Below are 24,633 nucleotides of genomic sequence, written 5' to 3'. Positions count from 1 at the left end.
ACCTGTGAATTTAAAGTTAAATTTTGTGTTATTGTAGTTCATCTTATCACATGATGAAGTATTAATACCTTCAAATGTGTTAAAAATGAAAAATAGACAAAGGATATAACAGATGAACACTGATTGAGGTCAACAAATTCAGTGATTGACTGGCAACCCCCCAACAATATCTACATGTATATCACCACCGAAATTGTAAAAACACAAAAAATTGGATTCATGCTTGATGAAAATCTGTAAGCTGAGCATCTAGCTCAGTGCCATCGGATCCTCACCCGGTGCTAAATGTAAAAAGCATTAAGGTTGAGGTGTAATAAATTCGATGAAATTGAACAATTTACTGAACAATTAAAAGATTATCTCTTTTTATGAAACTGAAATAATATCCACTTACAGAGTAATTCTTAATCTCTTTTTTCAAGTTATTATAACTAAAGATTGAATATAATACAGAAAGAGCCGATTTGATTCGAATATGTGATCATAGAAAATTTGACATTCTAATTGAAGTTCTAGAGAATTGATAACTTCAGGATATGAGTTCACTTTAGATCATTAAAAGTTCTTGATTTTTAATGGTAAGATTATAAGCTTGGTTCTATCGACTGTCTTGGTTAGAACTCGAAACTTTGTACCATTCGAAGTGAATAAAAGGTGGCAGCAGTTATAATTGTCGAATTCAGGGAAAGTTCTGAACAGAAGCTAAGAATCGAGAACTGAATTATTATCTGAGTCTGAGTTCTGACCAAGAATTGACTGCGTATAGGTTAATATTATCACAAAAAAAAACTTTTGACTAAAAGCAACTTTTGTTTGCGAACAACAAAAAGTGACAACTTTTAATTATCACTCTAATTAGTTAGTTGATTGTTTTACCTTGTTAAGTGTTCAACCAAAATGTTACCAAATTAATTAGCTGACAATTAAATCTAATCATCAACTATAAGCCAAAAATGAAAATAAAATGATTAAATATTAGACTTTGATTTTGAACATTTTGTTAATTGTGTAATTTGTGCCATCGACTGTAATTATAATCCCTAATCAACTTAATCAACTAATTGTAATCAATTGGAAACAAAAGTTATCAACAATTGATTTGTAATCAATACAAATTCATTGACTAGGAAATAGCAAAAAAAACTCGTTGATTGTGATCACAATTAAGATTGAATCTTTTTAACCAATTTTAATTAACTCAACCATTTTTGTTTACTCCAATTTTAAAGTGAATCAACTTTAATTACAATGGATTTAACCTTAATTATAATTAATATCCTTTCACTTTTAATGTCTATTTTTCAATTATGTAAGTAAATTTAATTTCTCAATTTTCATTAATCATTAATTAAACTTGACAAGTTTAATCTGAATAGTTAATGACAATTAACTAGAAGAAAATGAAAAAATGAAAAAATCCTACAAGAAATTGATCAATAATCAAATGATTAAACTTATTGATTTGATTTACAATTTTTCCATAATTAAATGAATACAATTTGGAAGATTATAAAATTTGATTAATTAATTGTCACAGTCACAACATAATTAATTAGTTAATTGTTTAGTTTTTTACCTTTTCTCTAGAAAAAAATAATAAATGATCGATAACAATGATTATGAATATCAAGTGAACTTTATTCAATGTTAATTTCATCAGAACTTTTTCTCGAAATTGTTTCTTATCGTTTTCATCAGAATGATAATTCCGATTCTCCCATGGAGATAAACCAATGATAATTTGAAGAAATGATGATAATGAAGGCGAAAACAGGCTAAGATGTTTTCTATGTAAATAGGTAATAATAGTTACCTTGTTAACTTTAGAATAGAAAAAAAAAGTTTTCGTATTCAAAGCAAGTTCATTGAGAAGAAAAAAAGAAAACAATAAATTAAATAAAGTTCTGAAAATTTTTTATTCTTTTACTCGAATTTTTGGTTCTCATTTCCGTTCTCTCTCATCTCTCTCTTTCTTTCCCTCTCGATGTATCATTATTATCATCATTAATATTCAAAGAGAAGAAGAAGAAAAGAAAAAGTTTGACAAAATTGTTCTAAAACTTTTCTTCGTTTCCATTCAACTAGAACTTTTTCTTTTTCGAACTTGAAAAAAAAACAATTTTCTCTTCTTTCAAGCTCAACATTCACAATTGCTTCCTTTTTCTATTAAAGGTACTAATGGATTAATACTAGAAGATGTCTATGTGCCTTCAGAAGTTCTGGTCGGCGATTCGGTTTGGCTAAACTGTACTTATGTCCTCCAAGGCGTCCAATTGTATTCAATCAAATGGTACAAGGATAATGTTGAGTTCTATCGTTATTTACCTCAATCCGATCCACCAAAGCCACAGGGAATTCCTTGTGATGGAGTATATTTAGATGTAAGAAAATTGAATTAATCAATTAATTTCTATTACCTGTAATGGTCACTTTAATGGTCAGTATTTTGTCCGAAGGAAAAAAACATGAGAGTTCAGTTTGTTTACATCGAATGACTTTCTCAATGATTAACTTTGATTCGAATCAATTTACTTGAACATTATATTCATTATGATACATTAGCTAATTGAATATTCAACTATTAACTTAATTCACTTAAGATTATTGTTAGTTGGTGATTTGTCTAATTAGCTTATTGGTAAAGTAACTTTGGTTGATTGTAGTTACCTTTTTCTCACGATGATGATTACTCGCATTTAATTTGGTTAATTTTCCAATGATTATGATTGATATTTGAGTGTTAATTTAACCTCAACATGTTTTCATGGTGATTCTCAAGTAATAATCAGGAAATGAAGGCAAATTCATATTGATCAAGTTCATGATGATCAATCACTTTGTTCAATATAACTTTTTCCCTTCTCTGTTCAATTGTTACAATCTCAGTAAATCAAATATATTATCGAGATGATTATGATTGTTGATTGTTGATGGTAGAGAGGTGAAAACTTTACTTTGATCGTTGTTGTCATCAGTTATTGTTGGAATCGTCAATCAACAACAATTCACAAACCTCATGACAGTTACTACATCATCAGTATCATCAAAGTAAATGTTGGTGTATAAATTATCATCTACTAGCCAAGTTGATGGAGATAAGAAAATTCAAAATTACCATGGGAACTCTGAGTATTCTTACACTAGAAATTCATTGAAGTTTCATTCAAAGTACTTATCACCATCATGATCAACTTTCATATTCATTGTAATAATAATAATGATGAAAACCATGATTATGATGATCAGTTATTGGAGGAAACTTTTGATTCACTGAGAATCTGAATCTTCACTCAATTTATATACAATTTTGTTCTTGATATTCAATATCCATGATGATTGAAAATTCTTGAAATTTTTCATGGAACCTCAATTTCGAGGTGATTCATTGATTTAGTACATAAATTTTCAGTCATTTATATTCAGAGAGATTTTGATTTCTTTTATCAACTGAGCAATTGTTCATTGTGTCAGATTTTACTCTTTATTGTGACAATTTGAGACTCAAAGTTATCACTGAATTTCTGGATAGAGAATCAACAAATTGTTGTCTAATATTTTTCATGATGGTGGTAAAAATTTTCTACCTTAATAGACAAATACGTTGACCACTACACTTCCACCATGAGGTGGGTTGAAAAAAAGAAATTCTCATTCAATTTCCTGAAAAGAATCAGTAATGAAAATGATTTTCTCCCTCTGAACTTTCAAATGATGATCATGAAATGGAAAAGTTTCCCCCTGAAAAACACGGAAACTCAAAATTTCGTTATTCTCTATTCACTTAAACTTCCACTACCTATCATCATGTTCATTATCTTCATGATGAGTAGATGATCATCTTTGTTTGATAAACACTTAAATACGATAAAACTATCAGGATGAGAAGAGGAAGATGAAAAGTGGGAAGATAAGAAAAATCTTTGCTCTTTTCTCACCTTCATCAGAATTTCAGTGAAATTATATTAGATGATGTTCACTGATTATCTCGGTGAAAATAGATCACTCAACTCCCACCACACCAAAGGTAATCTCTTTGACCTCACCCTCACTTATCATCTTCATCTTCAATCAATGAATCTTTTTCATTGCCATGACAAAAATTCAATTCAATTCAACTGAACATTGTTGAACTTTGATGAAAATTTTTCAATTGAAAACTATTCAATTGAATACAAGCCTGAATCAGAAAAGGTTGAATATTATTTTCCACTGACCTCTGGTCATTGTTAACAAAAAAGTAAATCATATTACTGACCATTGATTATCTTATAATGATTATCATTATTTGAAATATGAAGAAATAAAAAAAAATAATAATAAATCACAAAAGGATTACCATGATTAGATTAAATTATTTACATGGTTAGTTGATAATCAAGATGATTTATGGACTGACCAATTTAAATGAAATCAAAAGTTGTTGTCAGTTTAATTAACTTTATCTTTGCCAACACAATCAACTATCAAAAACATCAATAACTTTGTTATCATTTAATATCAACAATTTGATTTGCTTATCAATCAAAATTGTGTCATTGTGGAAACACAATCAACTTTGATTGATTACAATCAGTTGCAGTTAATTACAATTTAGATGATTTTTTTCTGGCTCCAGGTAAATATCCTGGTCCATCATGATTGTTGATTCATTTCCGGGTTTTGAGTATTAATTTCATGTATTTCTGAATATTTATAAATAGATTCACCTTCATATTATCATTGATTAATTTTATTAATAACAAAGTAACTGTTGATATCCTAAATTGTTGAAACTAATTGTTTATCAATTTTAATCACGTACAATCATCACCATTTTGGTTATACACTTTACAACAGTATCAACATGACAATCTCAGTTAACGACAAATTGAATTGATTAATCAAAATGATAAAAAAAAATGTTGATTCTCATAATTATCTTGATTAATCAACTTCAAACTTATCGCAACAATTAATCAACAGATAAAATGTCAAACCAATGACAACTATCAGGTTCCAATATCAATAGACTCAGAACAAACAATCGTATCACAATTTAGCTAAACAATTAACTTTCTATCAAAACATTAGCCACTAATAGCAATTAATCACTTTAAATGTTATCCACCCAAAGAAAAAAAATTAACAATAAAAAAGTGAATCAAAGATTGGGCGGTAAGAAAAATGAGTTCGAAGATGAAATTTTCCAAAAAAGAAAAGTTCTAATGATCTAACTATGATTTAATCGTAATTAGAATATAATTTTCTCTCGACAATCAATATGTACATGGAAAACTTTTCGTTTTTTATTACTATCAAATACTATTACTAAAAGATAGACTTGGAAATATAATATTCTGATAACTCTGAACAATAATAATTCACTGAAACTATTATACTAAGTCACTTTCCCAATGGTCATTTAATAATCATAATAATGATAATATATATTATCCTTCAATTATTACCATCAATGATATTATCCATTATTATCCAGGTATATTAATAACAATAATAAACATCAGGTAAAAAAAGAAAGAGGAAAAGAAAGAGAAAACACCTTTCGTGATAAAATACGTTTACCTTGAGTTTAAGGCTATAATCAAATAACCATGACCCTCGGAGTCTTGGAGTTAAAAAGTAATGGCTTTAATCATTTGGATTATTGTTATTATTATCATTTGAATTCTCTCCATCAACTAGACGGAAAGGTGAGGTGGAGTGGGAGGAAAGGAGGAGGAAGAGGTGGGCGAACATGGGGATCAATGGTAACAACCTGAGAAACTGTTTTCTTTCATGGGTCTCACCCTGATTTCTCATCATATGGGAGGATGAAACAATTATCCTCATCATGAAGACTTTGATTATTCAATGAGAGGATTGATTTTTCCGTAATTAAGGCTGAAAGATTGTGAAAGAATCTGGATGATCAATTGAATTGGATTGAATCAGTTTATGAATTTGGATAAATTGAAAACTCTCAGAAATTAGTATCATGATTATTTCAGATGATGATGATTATTATTATTCAGGGGATTTATTGAGTTAGGGAGGATTGAAGTGAGCTGATGATAAAGTCACGCAATAATTTGCTTCTCAAACGATATTTTAATGATAAAATCATTTTTCACTCAAAACATTTACTCACAACCAGAACTATTATCATTGTTATCATCATGATGATTATTAACCAACAAAATGACCCAATAATAAGACTTTACCTTTGCTTATCATCATCATCATCATCATCATTTCAACAAATGATTTTCATGATAAAAAATATGAACCAAGGAAACGTCCAAAAGTAAATAAAACAATTTATCCAACTCTTGAAACCTGAACAAGGTAAACATTAATATGATCATAATCATTATCATCATGATATTACTTGAGCAATGATTAGTTAAACATTATTATTAACTTGATCATATTTATCTTACTCTTCAATGATTACAAGGATTTAGAACTTTTTTTCTTCCCTTCCCTTCAATTCATTTTTCAATCTTTTAATCATTTATCCCTTGATTCTTAATCTATTCTGATTCCCTTGACGATGAGAAAATTATATCTCCAATAAAACCATCATGATGATAATAATATGTTTCCAAGTTAATCTTTATCATCGATTAACAATGAGGAAGTCATTGGCAATTAGACATAACTAATGGTTGAGAATTAACCATTTTAATTGTTCATTATGATCATAAAGACTAATATACAATCATAATGTTAATTGTTATGGAGAAATGGTTTTAATTTAAATAGTTAAAAAGGTGTTTTCTCAATGAATTAATTGTTATCCTCCCAATTTATAATTACGGTTACCTTTTCACTTTCATGATAAACATTTAATTGTCTCCAATTAATATAATCATCATTATGGATAAACAATTACCATAGATTGATAATTGGACTTAATTATCATTAAATTGCGTAATTTGAGTTGTCGATTCAGTTTTATAACTTTTATGGAAAGTTTCGAGTTCGAGTCAAGAAGGACAAAAAAAAAGTTCTAACCAGAAATTCATATTTTATCAAATGTTACAAACTCGATAATGTTGTAAACATGTAAAGAAAACAAGGTAACTTTAACCAATTGAATATTAACTTATGAAAGAATTTTAAAAAAGTTCTGATTCGAGAATATTGAAAGTTCATTCCGATGTTTCAATGTATTCGTAATGAAACATATTTCATCTTAAATTGGATTCTCTTCAATATTCACAATTCATATTCTGTATAATATTTTGATGATAAATTTGAGAATTGGAGAAAACTTTTACCTTTTTGTTTCGAGGGAAACTTTTCATTCTGATTGTTACATTGATTCCAAATTTTATCTAATCAATTCAATCTCATTCATTCAATTTGTATATCCACAACTCTTGAATATGAATATTTATCCTTTTTCTTATTGAATAAAAGTCCGAGTGTATTCACTTTAATCGAAGAGGAGAAAGTTCAATTTCTGGTTGCTCTCTCATGAATCTCAACTTCGAACTTGAAATTTTACAGAATTTATCATCTTACAATTAAATTGAATTACATTTTTGGTTCGAACTTTTCTTTTCTTTTCCTCTTATTTTCTCAAATGTTCATTGTCGTTGTATTTATTATATTGAATTTCATTATCTCCAAATAAATGCTGAATATTCATTCTTCATGTTTGCATGTGAAACAAAATGAGAAAAAAATATATCATGAGAATGAGAAATATTCTGATTAATTCTAATTGATTTTTATCATGTTCTGATTATATATTATGTTCCAATTAAACAATAATCCTAAATTGTAGTCTCAACATTTTTTCAACTAAATTGAGGCCTTTTTTCAATGTTTTTATTTTGCTAATAATAATTATCATCATCAGGGGATGATGAAGACAGGGAGTTGATAATAATCATGATAAAAGTAATATAGTTAATCTCATATGGGAATCAGGGAGTTAATATAATATAATCATCATGTTATTAAAGTTATATCATGTTTAATGAATCAAATGAATAGAAATTGAATCAATCCAATGAACCCACTTTCACCTCCTTCAAGACGATTGTTATATTTACATTAATAAGGAGTTATTATCAGTTTCAATTGGAATTTCATGAAAATTCAGTCTTTTCCTTTTTCTGCTCATTTTAATCATTCATTTGGTGTATCTTCTTGTTGGTTATCATGTTCTTAGATGTGTTTACATGATGATGAGGTGAACATCTATTAGTATATATGAACTAGAATTAAAACTACAATCAAGTTTTTTTCTCTTCTTTTCTAAATCACCAGAGAATTTGGAAGATTTTTTTTTCAATTGTGAGAGTGAAAAAGTCTTCCATGTTGATTCCCTCATGTTGGTGTTTTCCTTATTCAACTTCCATCTCCTTCTCCCTGTATCTTCACCAGTTTCCCTCGAATTATCATCATTTGAACAAATGAAATAAACAAAATGCTGAGAAAGTTATCAATCAGTAGTAAAAGTAACGAGTAGTTGATCTTGAAAGTGAATCAGAAAAAAATCAGAAAGATAACAATTCGAAATGAGATGAAGATTATAAGAATGAGAATTGTATTTCAAATGAATCATCCCAGAATTCAGATACACTCCCATTTCCTGATCCTAATTATTTTTGCTTCCAAAATCAATTTAATTACAGTTCAAATGTAATACCTGATTTCTATTTGTAATAATATTCACTTGTTTAGATGAAAATTTCGAGTAAATAAAAAGCAACATAATCACAAATTCAAGATATTCTGGTCAACATCAGAAATACTTGTTGCATCATGAGAATCAAATAGGAAAACGGTTGAAACTTATCGTTAGATTTGTCGACCTTTTTAATGTTCACTCGAAATCGTTGAACATTCTTCATACTCTCACTTGTTTCCTTAGTATGTATTCATATTCCTTTTATCATGAACTTCGATACATTTCAACTATGGAACGGCAACTCTTTCGCAATCAACTAAATGACCACTAAATTGATGAGAAAAATCTCACGATGACCTCAGATATTATAGTGAACACTAATGATACGATTCTCTGGCTCTATTAGATTTTTTCACCTAAATAAAGTTTCAGAATCTCTTTTATTTGTCTATTTTTTGAGGAAATTTTCATTATAAATTCTGTACTTACTTTCTTTGGTGACATTTCACTCTTTACCCTTTTCCATGTAGTAAAAAGTACATTTTTCGAGTGCTATTTGTTCCGGTAAACTGAGTGCAACTTAATAGTTTCTTCACTTAACTTTAGTCAATATTGAACAGAAATGAATATACAAACAAATATTACATGTAAATGTAGAGGAAAAATCAATTCTCAATCAAATCTTCAGGTAGAAACGAATTGAAATTTAAATATAAAATTCTTACCTTGAGCCCATGTAGCATTAAGTGAGCATTTCCCATTGGAACACGTACCCTTAGTAATTTACAATTTAATCAATACAATCAAGTAAATTGTTTCTATTTTTTATCATTATCACTTTTGCTGATTTCATATAAATACTAGAAACCATTCAGTTTATTATCAATTCTTGAATAACTTTTATTATCAACTAAAATCTTGACTAATTTCAATTCAATCAATGAATTTACAATTCAAATATAATAAATTTACAATCAACTATTAAAATTAGTCAAGTGTGTTAGATGATTTTATATCATAATTATTTAAATTGTCACAGTGATTACCATTGAGATTGACAATATTGTGTTCACTTAAAAATTGATTAATGGTCAGTGGTCATTGTTTTATATGTACACTAATCTTGTTTAAATTAAATCAAATCATCAAACATGTCTCATGGTTGAACAACAATTGACCATGATAAACATGATTATCTTATCGGAATATTGATAAAAAAAAGTTCATGATTTAATATTATTCAGAAAACGTAATCATGTTACTTTTGATCTCATGCTAATTACTCAACAATGTATCAGTGATAATTATGAGGTAACATGTAATCATTTAAATTGCTGAACAATTTAACCACAATTAAATGTAATTTAAGTCAAATTAGTCGTTCAAGTTAATTATTATCAATTATGATGAGAAATTTTTTTTTCAACTCAATATCAATAATTAATGAAGCAACTAAATTAATTTAAACTAAATATACAATACAATCAATAAATCATAATAATGATCAAAAGTATATTTAAATAATTAACATAATCAAATTAAATTTTATTGATTAAATATCAACCATCATTTACCAGTCAATTAATCAACTTGAAATAACCTAACAATCAACTTACTTTTAATTATATGAAAAGATGTAGACATTGATAACTATCAATTGATACAATTAATGAGTTGACAATTAGTGAAAAATAACAAATGAATTTAAGATTAACAAATTCAATTAATCTAATCAGATAGATTATCAGATTAGGTAAATGCATGTTACAAAATCAAACTCTGAATGTTAGAGAGCCAAGATCTTGATTCAAATGTGATGAAGTGATAGGGTGGATGAGAGAGGATGATGAAGAAGATACAGAGAACAAGGAGAGAGAGAGAGAGAGAGAGAGATGATGATGATGATGATGATGATCGAGCAAAAGGGCAATTCGACTATTTCATCATGAGAAAAGTTCTTGATCAGAGTCACGCATTAGAGTAATTTCAACCGGAACCAGAGGTAGAATTAAGTATTATAACTGTTTCCATGGTAAAAACTAGTGAGTGAGAGAGAGAAGGGAAAAAATATTAGAAAAGAAATTATTATTTTCTATTCCATTTTTATATCGATATTTACCTGGATTCTAAATGACAGGTTGTGTGTGTGTTCATGATGATGAACAAGATGATATCCCATGTATACAAAGATGATAATAATAATAACGGTTTTATATGAATCTTAATTGAAGAGCTTGAGGTCTAAAGGGTGTTTCTGCTTTCGATATTATTACCACAGATTAAGGGATGATTATTAATGGACATTGTGATAATCATCACTCCCAATTCTGTCTGAGTGAAGAAAAAAAAAAGTTCATGAGTTTTTCTGAGTTCATGATTAGTAAAATTAATAATCGACTTAATCAATTTCATGATATTGAATTACCTTGATAATCTATTGGTAATCATCATGTTTGAATTGTTGAAAAGTTAATGATAACTTATCTTATTAATGAACAATTTGTATTATCTGTTTACCTTCAAGTAAATTGTTACAATTTTGTGTATTTCAATCACAATTAACTAATTGTATTAGTATAATCGTTTACCTTTTATCAACATTTATTATATCGTTTTCACGTGACTTATAATAATGTTGTTTTTAGGATGTCATTGGAAATGAACAATATTATCAAATTGATGATGTATCATCATCATGATTATCATGATGATAACTGTTAGTTTTGTATTGATCTTTTATCATCATTATTTATTGATCAATAATATTCATCTTTTGATTCAATGACATCAACACTGAATATCATTTGCAGGGGGAAATGTTTATTGATGAAAACTTCTGATGATATTAAAGTTAATCATTAATTTCAGGATGAGTGGGACAAGATGAAGTTAATTGTTAATGGAAACAATCAAATATTAATTGAGTGATGAACGTTGATTGTTTTTGTGAGCATTTTAATTTGTGTTGATCATAATTCCTGAATCAATCATTAATGTAACGTTTATGAATCAGGGTGAAAATTAATAGAAACGTTTAATTGTTTATAATCAACCAACTAATTAAAAGTTAAGGTGTAGAGGTTGATCAGAAATTGTCATTATTAATTGACCTACTTGATGGTGAGTGGGTTACGGTTTCCTGAATTTCATCATGAACTTCATTCTCAGATTCTGAATGGAGATATAAATGTTTATGGTGTTTTCTGTTACCAAGGTTTCGTTTGATTTCAGAATCACCAATCAGTTAATTGTTATAATAAAATTATTACTTGATGACTAGTAGATTAATGAAATATAATTTTCTGATGATTGGTTAAGCAGAAAAAGTTGCAATTCAGTATTATTCAGTTTCCGTTTTCCGGTCACTCGAAAATCATTGTAATTATTATTATCTCTTGATCAATACTCAACAATGAAACTTGAGATGATTAATTGATTATGGAAACAATTTTTATCCCCTGTTATACTTGATTGCTGATTGTTTCATGTTAATTACAATCAAAGTGGTTCAAAGTAACTCTAGAAAATCAAAGTTGACCAGTCAACCTAAACTTCAATCGGAAGTTAGTCCAAAAGTGACCACTCGAATGGTCTAGTGGAGACACTAAATCTCACATGTTCATTAATGAAAATAACTGATAATCAAAGGAGAAATCAGTTAATTAATTGATTAATAACATGAACCCGAAAATTTTTTATCCAAATTTGACATAATTGAAAAGCGCGCTTTTTATATAATAGTCATGGTAACAGAAGTGAATTTTTAATTTTCAATTTTAATTGCTGACAATTTAAACGTTTCATTTTCAATTGAATCTTTAGATTGTTTCTTAATCATTCATATTTTAATTACTGATTAGTTTGTGTACTTCAAAGTGTGAATTGATTGTTGATCGTTTAATTGTCAATGTAGAGCAATGAACAGCTGAATTGGTCTCTTAATTATTGTAAATTTATCAATCATTGTTATTTAACCTTTTCCCTGATTGTGAACTAAAAGGTGAGTGATGATCATAATTAAGATCTAACTAATTGGTTAAAAGACAATGAGAAAGACCAACAATTTGGTCAACATTATAACTCAATCTGGTTAAACCAAAGTGAGACTTAATCAGTTGCTACCAATTGATTATCAGTGTATCATTTACCAGAGCCTCAGGCAATTTAGACACCAACTCAATTTGATGATTTATGAGGAAAATTTTCCATGAAAAAAAAGGTTGACAATGAATAGAAAAAAATTGTTCAACAATCGTTGAAAATGTTATTAACCATCAAAAAAGAGATAAACTTACACCTTAAAGTTTAAATTCCCAGAGGGTTTTCATCATCATGAATCGGATTTAGATTGACAAATAAACAAGAAATAAAAAATAAACTACTGACCATTTACTGACCCTTGACGAAGAACAGAAAAGGAAACAAAACAAATTCTGATAAAATTGTTCTAACCACAATTCTCTCATTCTTATAGTTATCCAAATCGACCCTCGGTCACGTCTTTTTGAATACAACCGATTTAAATAGTCAAGGTGAATATAAATGCGAAGTCTCATCGGAAGCTCCGTTCAAAACAGTTCGTAAAACTCAACCACTTCGAGTCCTATGTAAGTATTGATACAATGTATTGATCGAAAAATCGACGAATACCCTTCCTCTTTTAATCTCTGTCAATATTTTCCTCATTAACACCGATAACTGTTTTCATCTTTTTAAATTGTTGACAAAATTTCGATGAATTCTCAATGATGCTGAAGAAAATAGATAAAACCATTTAGTAACTCGAATTGAATTTTATGCATTATTAACTTTCATCTCTTCTGATGGTCAGTTTATTTCTCCTATTATATTGACCATCATTCATTCATTTAATCGACTTGATTATCATTAACTGTCTTCTCAATTTGCTATGGAGAATTTTTTTATCTTCTTCTTCATCATCAGCATCAGGTTATGGTTTAAAATGTTCTTTGAAGAAAAAAAAAGTTCAGTGTGACAGAAAATTTCCAAAATTCACTTGGTCAAGTGTCCAAATGTTTACTCAATGTTATTGCCTATTCAGAAGAATCTGCCAGAGAAAATGTTAAGATATTAAGTTTATCTCAGAAAATATTTCCAATTTAAGGAAAATAAAGAGAGGGAGCAACCGAAGAAGAGGGAAAAGATAAAGTTCTGAACTGAATCGAAATGTCATTTTCTGTTATGTTGATAAAACATTTAATAATAATGGTGATAAGTTTTTCTATACATTGAAGATGTCGAAGTATAAAATATAAATAAGATCAAAAATTGACAATTTTAAAGGTTGATGATAACTTTTTGTTCTGAAACATTTTTCGTTGTCCGTTTCATTATTGCTTTTCGAACACAAAAACTATCCAACTCTCGAACTTGATCTGCTCCAATGAATATCCAACTCAACTTTTCTCTTCTTCTTATCTGTGGTTCTCGAGCCAATTCGAGGTAATCATCATCTCAATGGAACCACAAGTAGGGAGCGAGAGAAATGTAATCGAATAAAAGTTTACTAATCATTAAATAAGTTCTCTTTTTCTTTTCGTTCTAATTTCCAAACCCTTCGAATTTAGAACTCGTTTTTAGAAGGATTTTTTCTTCTTCTACGAGATGGAAATGAGATAATCTTGTGAGTTTAGGAAAGAAATGAAAAACAGAAAAACAGAAAGTTGAAGAAGCTAATTTAACTTTGAAAGATAATGTTGATGATAATGATGAAGAAGATGAAGAAAAAGCAATCAACAGAGAGTTAGAATTATCTTGCTGAGCTGATCTTAATGCTAATCCCCAAGTCTATTCACAGTTACATGAATTTTCACACATTCAACTTATGCTCCTTTCCCCTCAATTCTTCATCATCATCAACTCCACCAGCAGCATCCTCATCTTACAGGGGGTTCGGTGGGGAATGTGTTTTTTTTCTGTTCCTTCATACAGATGAAAGTTTTTTCGAGCATTGGCTTAAGGATTAACAGGGAATTCATGATAGTTCTCATAATCTTTTCGGTTTCCTGTCTCATAGTGAATTCATCTCAATGAATATATATTTCCCTGAGCTTTTCCCTGAGTGGTGATCGATTAGTTTCTCAGGAATCATTTTTTTTTTCGAGGAAAAACTTTTTTCAAATGATAATCAGGCTCAATTTCCAATTCATGTGTTCATGAGGATTTTCATCATATTCAACTAAATGATCAGAAATAATTATCAATCATTATCTTTACATGGGTAATTGAATCAAATTGCGTAAATAAATCATCATGATATTAATTCATCATTATCAGCTGATAATCAGACAAATGCTAGTCATGGATATTTTTTGCTTTGCTTTTGCAGTTTTATTGAATGAAATTGTTCAAAAGTTGAAAATTCATTGAATAACTTTTCAATTCCGCTCAATGTTTTCTCTGTCATCTTTTAACTTGTTATTATTTGTAAATAATAAGTAATAATAGGATGGATAATTTTTTATCCTCAGATTCATATATATTATCAAGTTGAAATTCATGTCATGCATCATGATAAATCAGAGTAAAAGTTCAGGTAAAATTACAGAGTGAATCCCGAATCTTTTGAGTGAGTTCAATACATTAATGAAACAAAAGGTTGAAAGATGATGAAAGTTATATTAGAAATGTAATATCACTTAACCTTAAATAGACAATCTCTCTCTCTCTCTCTCTCTCTCTCTCTCTCTCTCTCTCTCTCTCTCTCTCTCTTATGGACTCTACATCTTCATCTCTTATCTTCATCAAGAAGAGAAATGAATTTTGAAGCTTCCTTTTGAAATAATCAGAAATGACCAACGAGCAAGAAGCTAATCAAAGAAAGAATGAGATTTTTTCTGCTCTGGTCAGTTTTTTGAACTTCATGATAACCAATCATCAATTGTGGTCAGTCTTAAAGGTAAATTAAATTAACTTGATTACGATTGTCGTTTTACTAGAAAATTGAATCTGATGATTAAACTGATACGTGAATTGTTTCAACAATTATTAATATAATCAAATGATTAACATTTTCCTAGTAAATTACAAACGCATGGATCATGTAATTTCACCTAAAAACTCTGAAAATCAGATAATTTCAAGATAACATTTTTTTCTGCCTATTCGATATCTACAAAGCCTAGTAAAGGATTTCCGTGAGAATCATTTGTCAGGGAAATTGAATACCAGGTTGGTTCAGGTGATTCATTTGGAACTTAAATTTATTACCCTGTAATGGTTAATCAATTAATCACCAAGTTATTAAGAATCAATCAGATTAATGTTGCTTTTTTCAGATTTCACTTTTAATCAGAAATTTTCTGTCTCTTTTCAAATCTACTAGCAGTTTAAATCATATATTTGAAAAGTTCTGGGGGTCAGAGAGTGAGATTCATTACTATCATGAGTATTGCTTTTAACGACAAACGATTTCAGGGTGAAAACGTATTGTTGCCCTAAGAGTTATATGAGATATCGGGTGACCCGATGGAGGAAAATGTTATGATAAAGAGTAAGGGAAGTGATGAAGGAGATGGGAGGTGAAAGGAGAGGAAGATAAGATGAGGATGGGGAGAGATAGAATTGAACAAACAGGGAAGAAAGTGGAGAGAAAAAAATTCTGTAGCAATGGTGAATTCTCATGAGAATATAAGATGGATGGTATGATGATTAAAAAATTTTCGAATCGACAGAGAATCTGTTCTAAGTGTCTCTGGAGAAGATGATGAAGATTGGAAGGAGGAGAAAAGAATAAGAAAAAGAATCGAAAAGTTTTTACCTGTTCTCTCATCTTTTATCATCTTCATCTTCCGTTTCCTCCTCCATTTTCATCAGGTCAACATTGAATCTCAATCAATGATTTAAGTGTATCATCAACATCAGAATTAAAATTAATGATTGTTCAGTTTTAATCTTGTTATCGATTCATTTTCCTGTATTCTTGTTGTTTTTCAATTGGAAATCATTTTAATTGATGATTACCAGTTGATAATCAATTGTTAATCTGATTGTTGATTAATGATTTATTGATAAAACAATGGAATCAAATGTAATTAATCAGATTACGATTTGATTGTTTATGAAAATATTTATCATTTATCAAAATTGTCTCATCAATTTTCAATCTCAATCTACCTTTAGGGTTAATTGATATAAAGAATCACATTCATAATTATAATTGTCAAGTTAATTGTCTGATTGTTTGTGTTTCTTTCATTATTGTTCACTGATCATTCACTTGATTAATAGTTAATCATTTGAGCAAATAAAATAGATACTGATGATTAAGTGAAACTTGATCTTTGTTAGTTTCTAGTGAATCAAATTAACTGATTGTTTAATCCATTGTAATGATTCAAGTGATTATGCATCAATCAGTTGATTGTTAACCTTGATGATTTTGTTTCCTTTTCCTTTTTCATTTGATTAAAGGTCTAGTGAGAGGGAGAGTGGGAATGGGAGTGGATAGATGGTGGTGGTGATGATGATGAGTGAGTGAGTGGTTATAATTTGATGGAGATGATGAGTGGATGTAAAATGATTACAAGCAACTGAGAGTTGACAAGATAATTGTCACTTCTTGTTAAATACATTAAATTGAAAGCAAATGAACCTAAAGGATTGAAGGTTATCTCATCTGACACTGAGAATCATGATAAACATGAGAGAAACAGAGAGACTAAGATGACCACTGGTGATGGTCAAACAATCAAACGAATTAAAATCAATGGTCAGTTGATGATGGAAATCGTCACGATAAAGTTACATTGGTAACTAAGTTACCATTTCAAGTATTCACAATTCTGATATTAATCATCATCTTTTATTTAGTTGTATCAGAATTATGGTTAATTGAACAGGATTGTTACATGAATTGATTAGATCAAACTGTTAATCATTAACCTGTACATTTGAATTAGTTTTCAATCAATTGGGATCTGATTGAAATGTTAATTAAAACACTTGGAATTGTAAATTAATCAAGTTGCGAGTTATTGAAAAAATGAAATGATGAAACTTTCGGATTATCATGAAATCAATTTGATTAAATTATTGATTCAATTAGATTTTATCTTTTGATTATTTGATCTTTGAAGCGAAATTTATTTTCTAATTTATGTAATATCATTTTCAGATTAAATGTCAATTAAGAATTAAAATTGATAATCAGTTGAATTATCATCATTTTCATCAAAAGCAAAGTCATCATGAAATAATAACCTCATCATGATTATCATCAAATTCAATTCTAGATAATTAACTAGAGATGAGTTTTGATGATTAGGCTTCATGATCAACAATGAAACTGAATCATGGAAATGAATTAGATTCAAATGAGAAAAAAAAATCAGTTAAAGTTCAACAAAAATAATAATCATGATGAACGATGATCATAAATGAGAAACATGAATTGACCTAAATAATTAAATCTCATTGAACAATTAAATTGAATATTAACTCTGATTTAGTGACCTGAAAACAATGAGATAATCCTTTGAGGATAAAAACCCAAATCCAAATTAATCCAATTCTTTGATCAATCCATAAATTTTAATCAACAAGCAAACAATCAAATGCATTAATTACTAAACATTAATAAACTTTAATCCATTTTCAGAGTTGATTAAAAACCTTACAATAAATGATGAGGATAAAGGATTACAAATGAATTGATAATTAGCAACAATTAAATATCAATTGAAGTTGATTGAACATCCAAATCAAAGCTGCATTAAAGTTAATTTAGTTTCAAGTGACTTTAATTGTCTGCCGTTAATGATGAAATTAGTATTGCCAGTTAACTTTGATTGATGTTTAATTAAAGATATGATTAAGATGATGAGTGGGAGTGTGTAAATGATGAGGATGCGGATGATGAGGTGGTTAAATATCAGTAACATTAAACCATAAACCTAATTGCAGTTATCAATAAGATTGCGTTTCTAAAGGTAATTTACTGATTGTAATCAAAGTAAATGGTTGGTAATCATTTGGGAACTGTAACAATCTAAAAGTAATAATAATGGTCAGCAAGTTGGTTAATCTAATTAACTTTCATTTAATTGTTCTAATCCAGTGTAAAAAAAGGTTACAAACAATTTAATCAATGATACAATTTAACGATAACAATTAAATTGCTTCTAGATTGTTTACAATTTGGAGCTTTGTCAATTTAATGATTAGATTTTAATTTTCGACTTTTTTTCTCGTCATGTAAAAAATATCTTCTTGTCTGATTCGAGTTGAAATGGATTAAGAGATTAAGCTTTGAATTTTGATCATTTTTTCATCTTCCATTCAGTTAATAGTAGTTATCATCATCTCGATCAAAGGTAAATCCATTTAAAAGTAAAAGCTATTTAGACTTCATCTTCATCTTCATCAGGATGATGAGCATCTTCCTCATCCTCATCATCTTTTCCTCTTCATTTTTTCAACCCAAAGAGAGATTTTATCTCTTATCATCATTTGTATCATCATCTTCATTTCTAATCTGATTGCAAAGGAAAAGGTATTCACCACAATCTTATTCTTGACCATAGTGAGTTTACAATTGACCGATGGTCAAGATCTTCAGATTATGATGAAGATAAAATTGGTTGAATGTCATGATAGTTTGTTCATGAAACTAGAAATTGAGCTCGAAATCAAATCCAATTTCCGTTTCCTGAGTTTAATTTTCAGAGTAATTTTGATTGACTTGGACAATAGCCAAACCATTGTCAATCCCAAGGGCAAACTAATTTCAACAATTAGATTATCAAATTAACAATCAAATCCCAAAGCAAAAGAGAGGGAAAACAAACTTTGAAATTGGGTCAATGAAATTAATCATCATCTCTGACCGGTCAATTGTGTTTCTAATGACTATTATTTGCATCTTATTGAACTGAGAAAAAGTTTCTCAAGTGATGACCAAAAGTTCTGAAAAAAGTTAATGGTCAGTTGAATAAAACTTAAAGTTTATCAGAAATGTTCATAAATCCTAATTTAAACTCTTTTGTCTGTTTTCATCGTGATGGTCAACATTGTTTTAACCTTCATCTGATTTAACTTGACCATTATCCATAATTGTCATCATGACAGATAATGGTTTTCAATACTAATCTCATGAGAAACATTATCGATCAATTTCATGAAATCCATGAATCTCAGCATCTCTCCAGAGTTTTTTTACTTTTCTTTCATATAACTTTTTACCTTTCATACCTACTGGACACTGTTGATGACCATTGTTACATAATGTTTTTTATCAGATAAAATGAATGAAACTCAGACCAGAGAGAGAGAGAGAGAGAGAGAGAGAGAGAGAGAGAAAAATGGATTCCTAAATGCACTTAACTCCATAAGTAATAATAATAAAAGTATAAGATACAAAGGGACAGAGTGACCAGTGAGTTTATAAGTGACCAGTTCAGTGATTTTTTATTTTACAATTTAGATAAATTGTCAAATTAAACTAGTTGATTGTTGACATGGTTTTTTCAACGGTAAATCTTTCAAATCTATTGGACGTTAAAGGGAAAATGAAATCACATAAATTTCATTTATTGAGATTCAAATAATCGGATCACCATGGAATATGAAATTTCATGGATTTAACCTGAAACAGAATGTGATTCCTTTTATATGATAATCATAATGATAATGTGATAAAATTAACTGCTCTTGGTGATTCAAGTTGTTCATCCACCACCACCCACTTTCCTTTGATTGTTCAGATAATCATACATGATATACAAGTTATCCGGTTCCTTAATCGATCCATTGGGAATCCATGTGATTTTTATAACATTAAGTTGAAAGGGCGTTGAGACAACAGAGATGATGATCATGATGACGATCATCAAAATGATAATGATTCTTCATCACCATCATCATTATCATCATGATATCACCTGAAAATATTGATGGTCAATTGACCTCTCGAGATTGTATTTACCTGTGAACTGTAATCAGAGCAAAAAGTGATAACCATTTAATTATCTTCTCAGTTTTATCGCCATTTTTACCTGGATTAAGCTCTTGAGTAGATTATAAATTGTGTCAACTAATCAGATTTAAGTTGATGATTAGTTTGTAATGAATAAGAAATCAAGAAGAAAAAAATTTGATTGATTTTCCTCATCGATTGATAATCAATTCAACCTTCTCACCAGGAAACATATTATTGATTGGATAATATTAATTATAAATTCTGATTGAAAATTTCCCTCTTGATTGTTGAACTGTTGCTTTAATCAATTAATCAGTTTACAAGAATACAAATGAAACTTGGAACTGAGTTTCAAGGTAACAATTGTGTATCTATTTTACTGAGTTTTTTGTTGAAATTTTTTTCTTTCAAGTTGAGGTTTTTACATGGGGAAAACTACCTGACATTCATCAAAGAAGAGAAGTCAAAGTTTGCCTGTTCAATCAACATCATCATCATCATTCATCTCCTCTCACACCATGATAAAAATTTCATTCACGTTCATGAATAGTTGAGTTCAATTCCCATGAAAGTTTTCAGATGAATTGAAATCAAAACAACAACAAACCTCAAATTGATTTGGACAAGATTCAAAATTTCCAATATGGAAACAAATTACTCGATCAATTCATTTCCATACTCACAGAGAAAGCTCAGTGATATTGAAATTCTCATATTCTGAAAACTTATTCTCCTCAAGTTTTTTTCACGATAAAATCATCAAATTATAACCTCAACTCTCAATCAAGGTAACAATCAAGATACGAAATTCAATTGTTATTCACGAGAAAACATCATATTCATATAAGATTATGAACTTTTCTTGTGGTCATCTGATGGTAACCATGTTAAGAGGCTATTTTAAGATTAATCTTCTTACTTACACCCAACAACATCTTCTGAATCACCATGATGCTAACCAACTTATTCATTGAATAATTTATATGAAAGGAATAGAAATTAAACTTTTATTCCCTGTTGGTTCATGATTATTCTGAAATCTCTCAATTCTCAGTGTTTCAACCATTGTAATGAAGATACAAAGAGATTAATTAACATTAGAATCAGAGATTTTTCCTTGATGGAGAAAAATTTTGTATTCCAAGAGATAGAAACAGTTTTTCATCATGAAAATTATTCAGAATATTGAGAGATGCCACATGAAAGTGAATCTAAATCAATATACTAATCGATTCTCATCTGTCACATCCAGACTTACGGCAGAAAATTTTGTGCAGTTAATTCATGATAATTATTGCGACTATTACCTGGTCATAATATTCAAATTTTTGAACTTTCGAACTTTCGAAAAAAAAGTTTTGAATTAACGGTTTTTCTCTTAGAAAACTGATACTTCCCTGACTATGAGAATATTTTGCTTCTCAGAATTTAGCTTGAGGGAAGCAAATTGAATGGATCATGAAAAGTGAATTCATTAAGAAAAAGTTTCCATTCATGATAACAATAAAGATGATAATGATTATAACAATAAACAGTTCAGTAGAATGATGAAAACGGAAGAAAGAAAAAATCTTATATCAAGTTACATGGCAGAAGCAATTGATTCTCATGGTGGCAATGGAAAAAAAGTAGAGAGATAAAAAAGTTCTTGACTCAATGTTGATTATTAATATAAGAACAACGTTATGAGTCTATCTCTTGGCTGGAGAAAATTACTCGACATGATAAAAGTTCTGGGATGACGATGGTAAAATTGTATATCATTAGCATTGAGAGAGAGGGAGAACAGGAAAGGATGGTGATGAGGATGAGGATGAAAATAAAGAGAACAAGTTACTCTCGTTCTCTCTCCCGTTAATGGCTTCTCCTTTTCTCAGATTATCTTTTTTTCTGGTTACCATGATGGTTACCAGTTAATAGTTAATATCAGAACTTGTGAGTCTTTAGTGTCCTGTAAGTTAACACATGAAGTTGCCTTGAAGGACTAACAGGAAACTCTGAACAATTTACATGAGTTTTCAGTTGATGAGAAAGTGAGATTTTATGGATAGAGTATCATGCTCCAGGATATTGCCCCAGGGGCTGGAAGATGCTGTTCTGTTTGTACATTAAACTATGTACCATGTAGATGATAACAATGGACGATATAAGAGATAAAAGTTTGAAACTTTTCCCCCTGAATTCTGAAGATATTCAAGCAAGTAGGATGAAAGAAAAGTTTCAAATGACAATTAACTAATAGATGAAACTTTGAGAGTTCCAATGCGATTGATTCAATTCGTCTGAACTTTTCTCGACCCTTTCAACTCTAATTTCCTCTATTCTTTCATGTTATCATACGAATATGATTAGAACATGAATTTTTGAATAAGTTACATAAGTTTATTCAAAAGGTGAATTTGAATTACCTGTCAACATGAAATGAATATGAATCCGATTTTATGTTTCACCTTTTCTGAGAATAAAACAAAAAAATCTTTCATGATTCAAACTACTAATCATTACGATTGCATCAGATAAGTTGATTGAAACGATAACAGCATGTTAATCATGATGATTTAATAGAATTGATGTGAAAAAAATTCGAACCAAAAAAAGTTCTACCACAACATTGAATCGAAATGAAGATTTAAAAATATTTATTCTTAATGGAGTCATTATCGGTTTAGATTAAATCGTTCACGATCCTAAACCAATATTATCATCAATTCTGTTTCCTGTTTATCATTGGAAATCATCATCATCATCATATGATTATTACCACATGAAGATGATGATATCATCCAAATGAGAATTCAAAGTTTACAATTTTCATGTTTTTTCCCTGCAATGAGCTCGGAAAAAAGTTCTCTGATGAAATGATAACTTTTCTTCCCCTTCAAATTGAATTTCATATTATTATCATTCCCTGAACAGGGAGTTAATACTATTATTGTTATGATCATGATAATAGTTGATAAGACAATGTTGTAAAATGACTTTTACCGTTGACATAATATTATCATCTTTCTCTATCACCCTAACCTTTTCATCCTCATCCTTTTAACACCATTTACATTTCTCAGTATCATGATAATAATTTTTTCTCTCTCTCTCTTTATCTATTTTATCTTAGCAAATGGATCATCTCGTATGATTAACTCATCTTATCATCTTTGGAATGGTCTGCTCATCATCATCATCTTAACAACTTGGAATCCATCTAATGGATTGAGCATCTCATCATCTCTTTGAAATAAAAAAGACACAAAATCATTTCTGTTAACATGTAATAATATTTTCATTTGGAACTGAACAAGATGAAAATGAAAAAGATTCCGAATGAACATTTAAATCAAATGTAAAGAGTGGAAGAGGAAAAACAATGAATTTCGGGGTGGGGTGGGTATGGAATAGGAAAAGGAAACGAGGAAGGGAGTGGGAGAGATGATGACATCTAAAGGGATGTAAATGGGAGGCGGAAAAGGTTAGGAGAGGTGAGAGGTGAGAGGAAGAGTTAAAATGTTAGTTCTATAACATTAGCGTTGATTGACTTTCTTTTTGTAACTAATTTGTTTTTCCTTTCGCTGATTAATGATAATCACAAGCTCAAAGTTTAACTTTGTTTAATCATTGTGATTAACAATCGATTATGATGACTAATTAACTTGACTTAATCTTCAACATCTGATTAATTATGTTTAAATATTCTGATTATGAGTATTGATTGAAATTCAATTGCGACAATAATAAGAATCAACTTTTTCCTTTTTGGTATAAATAATTGTATAACTAATTAACTAATTGTAACAATTAAAATCTTGTTAGTTAACCAACTTTTTTTGTTATTAAGCAAAATCAGATCGCTTATCATAATTAACTCATTGATTCACTTTAATTGCTTCGGTTTAATCGTCAATCCTTGAAATCTTTATAATAATTAACATGTTAAATTATAAACTTTAATCCGATTTAAACAATTAATTCCACTTAATCATTATTTCCCTACCTCACGATTGCTTTGGACAATTAGCTGAATAACAACAATTTAAATTGTTCATCATAAATTGGATAATTAGTTTGATTCAAG

General features: G+C 29.0%; 1 protein-coding gene across 1 annotated transcript; it reads left to right on the top strand.

The window, feature by feature from the left end:
- The first annotated feature begins 752 nt into the window (after positions 1-752).
- LOC128386103 (uncharacterized) lies at positions 753-24,577 on the top strand. The gene is made up of 4 exons (XM_053345075.1): positions 753-1,309; positions 2,173-2,381; positions 13,101-13,233; positions 23,680-24,577. The coding sequence occupies exons 1-4, from the start codon at positions 1,249-1,251 to the stop codon at positions 23,796-23,798; spliced, it is 522 nt and encodes a 173-aa protein (XP_053201050.1). The 5' UTR covers positions 753-1,248; the 3' UTR covers positions 23,799-24,577.
- Positions 24,578-24,633: the final 56 nt, after the last annotated feature.

Source organism: Panonychus citri, unplaced genomic scaffold (genome assembly GCF_014898815.1).
Source record: "Panonychus citri isolate SS breed McGregor unplaced genomic scaffold, ASM1489881v1 Contig00063, whole genome shotgun sequence".
NCBI classification, from domain to species: domain Eukaryota; kingdom Metazoa; phylum Arthropoda; class Arachnida; order Trombidiformes; family Tetranychidae; genus Panonychus; species Panonychus citri.
This window is presented reverse-complemented; position numbering and strand designations above follow the sequence as displayed.

Excerpts from the sequence above, each read along its gene's own strand:
- LOC128386103 (XM_053345075.1), top strand. The coding sequence starts at position 1,249 with ATGGATTTAACCTTAATTATAATTAATATCCTTTCACTTTTAATGTCT. Across the intron at positions 1,310-2,172 it reads AATGTCTATTTTTCAATTAT|GTACTAATGGATTAATACTA; the intron begins GTAAGTAAATTT and ends TTTCTATTAAAG. Across the intron at positions 2,382-13,100 it reads GTGATGGAGTATATTTAGAT|TTATCCAAATCGACCCTCGG; the intron begins GTAAGAAAATTG and ends TCATTCTTATAG.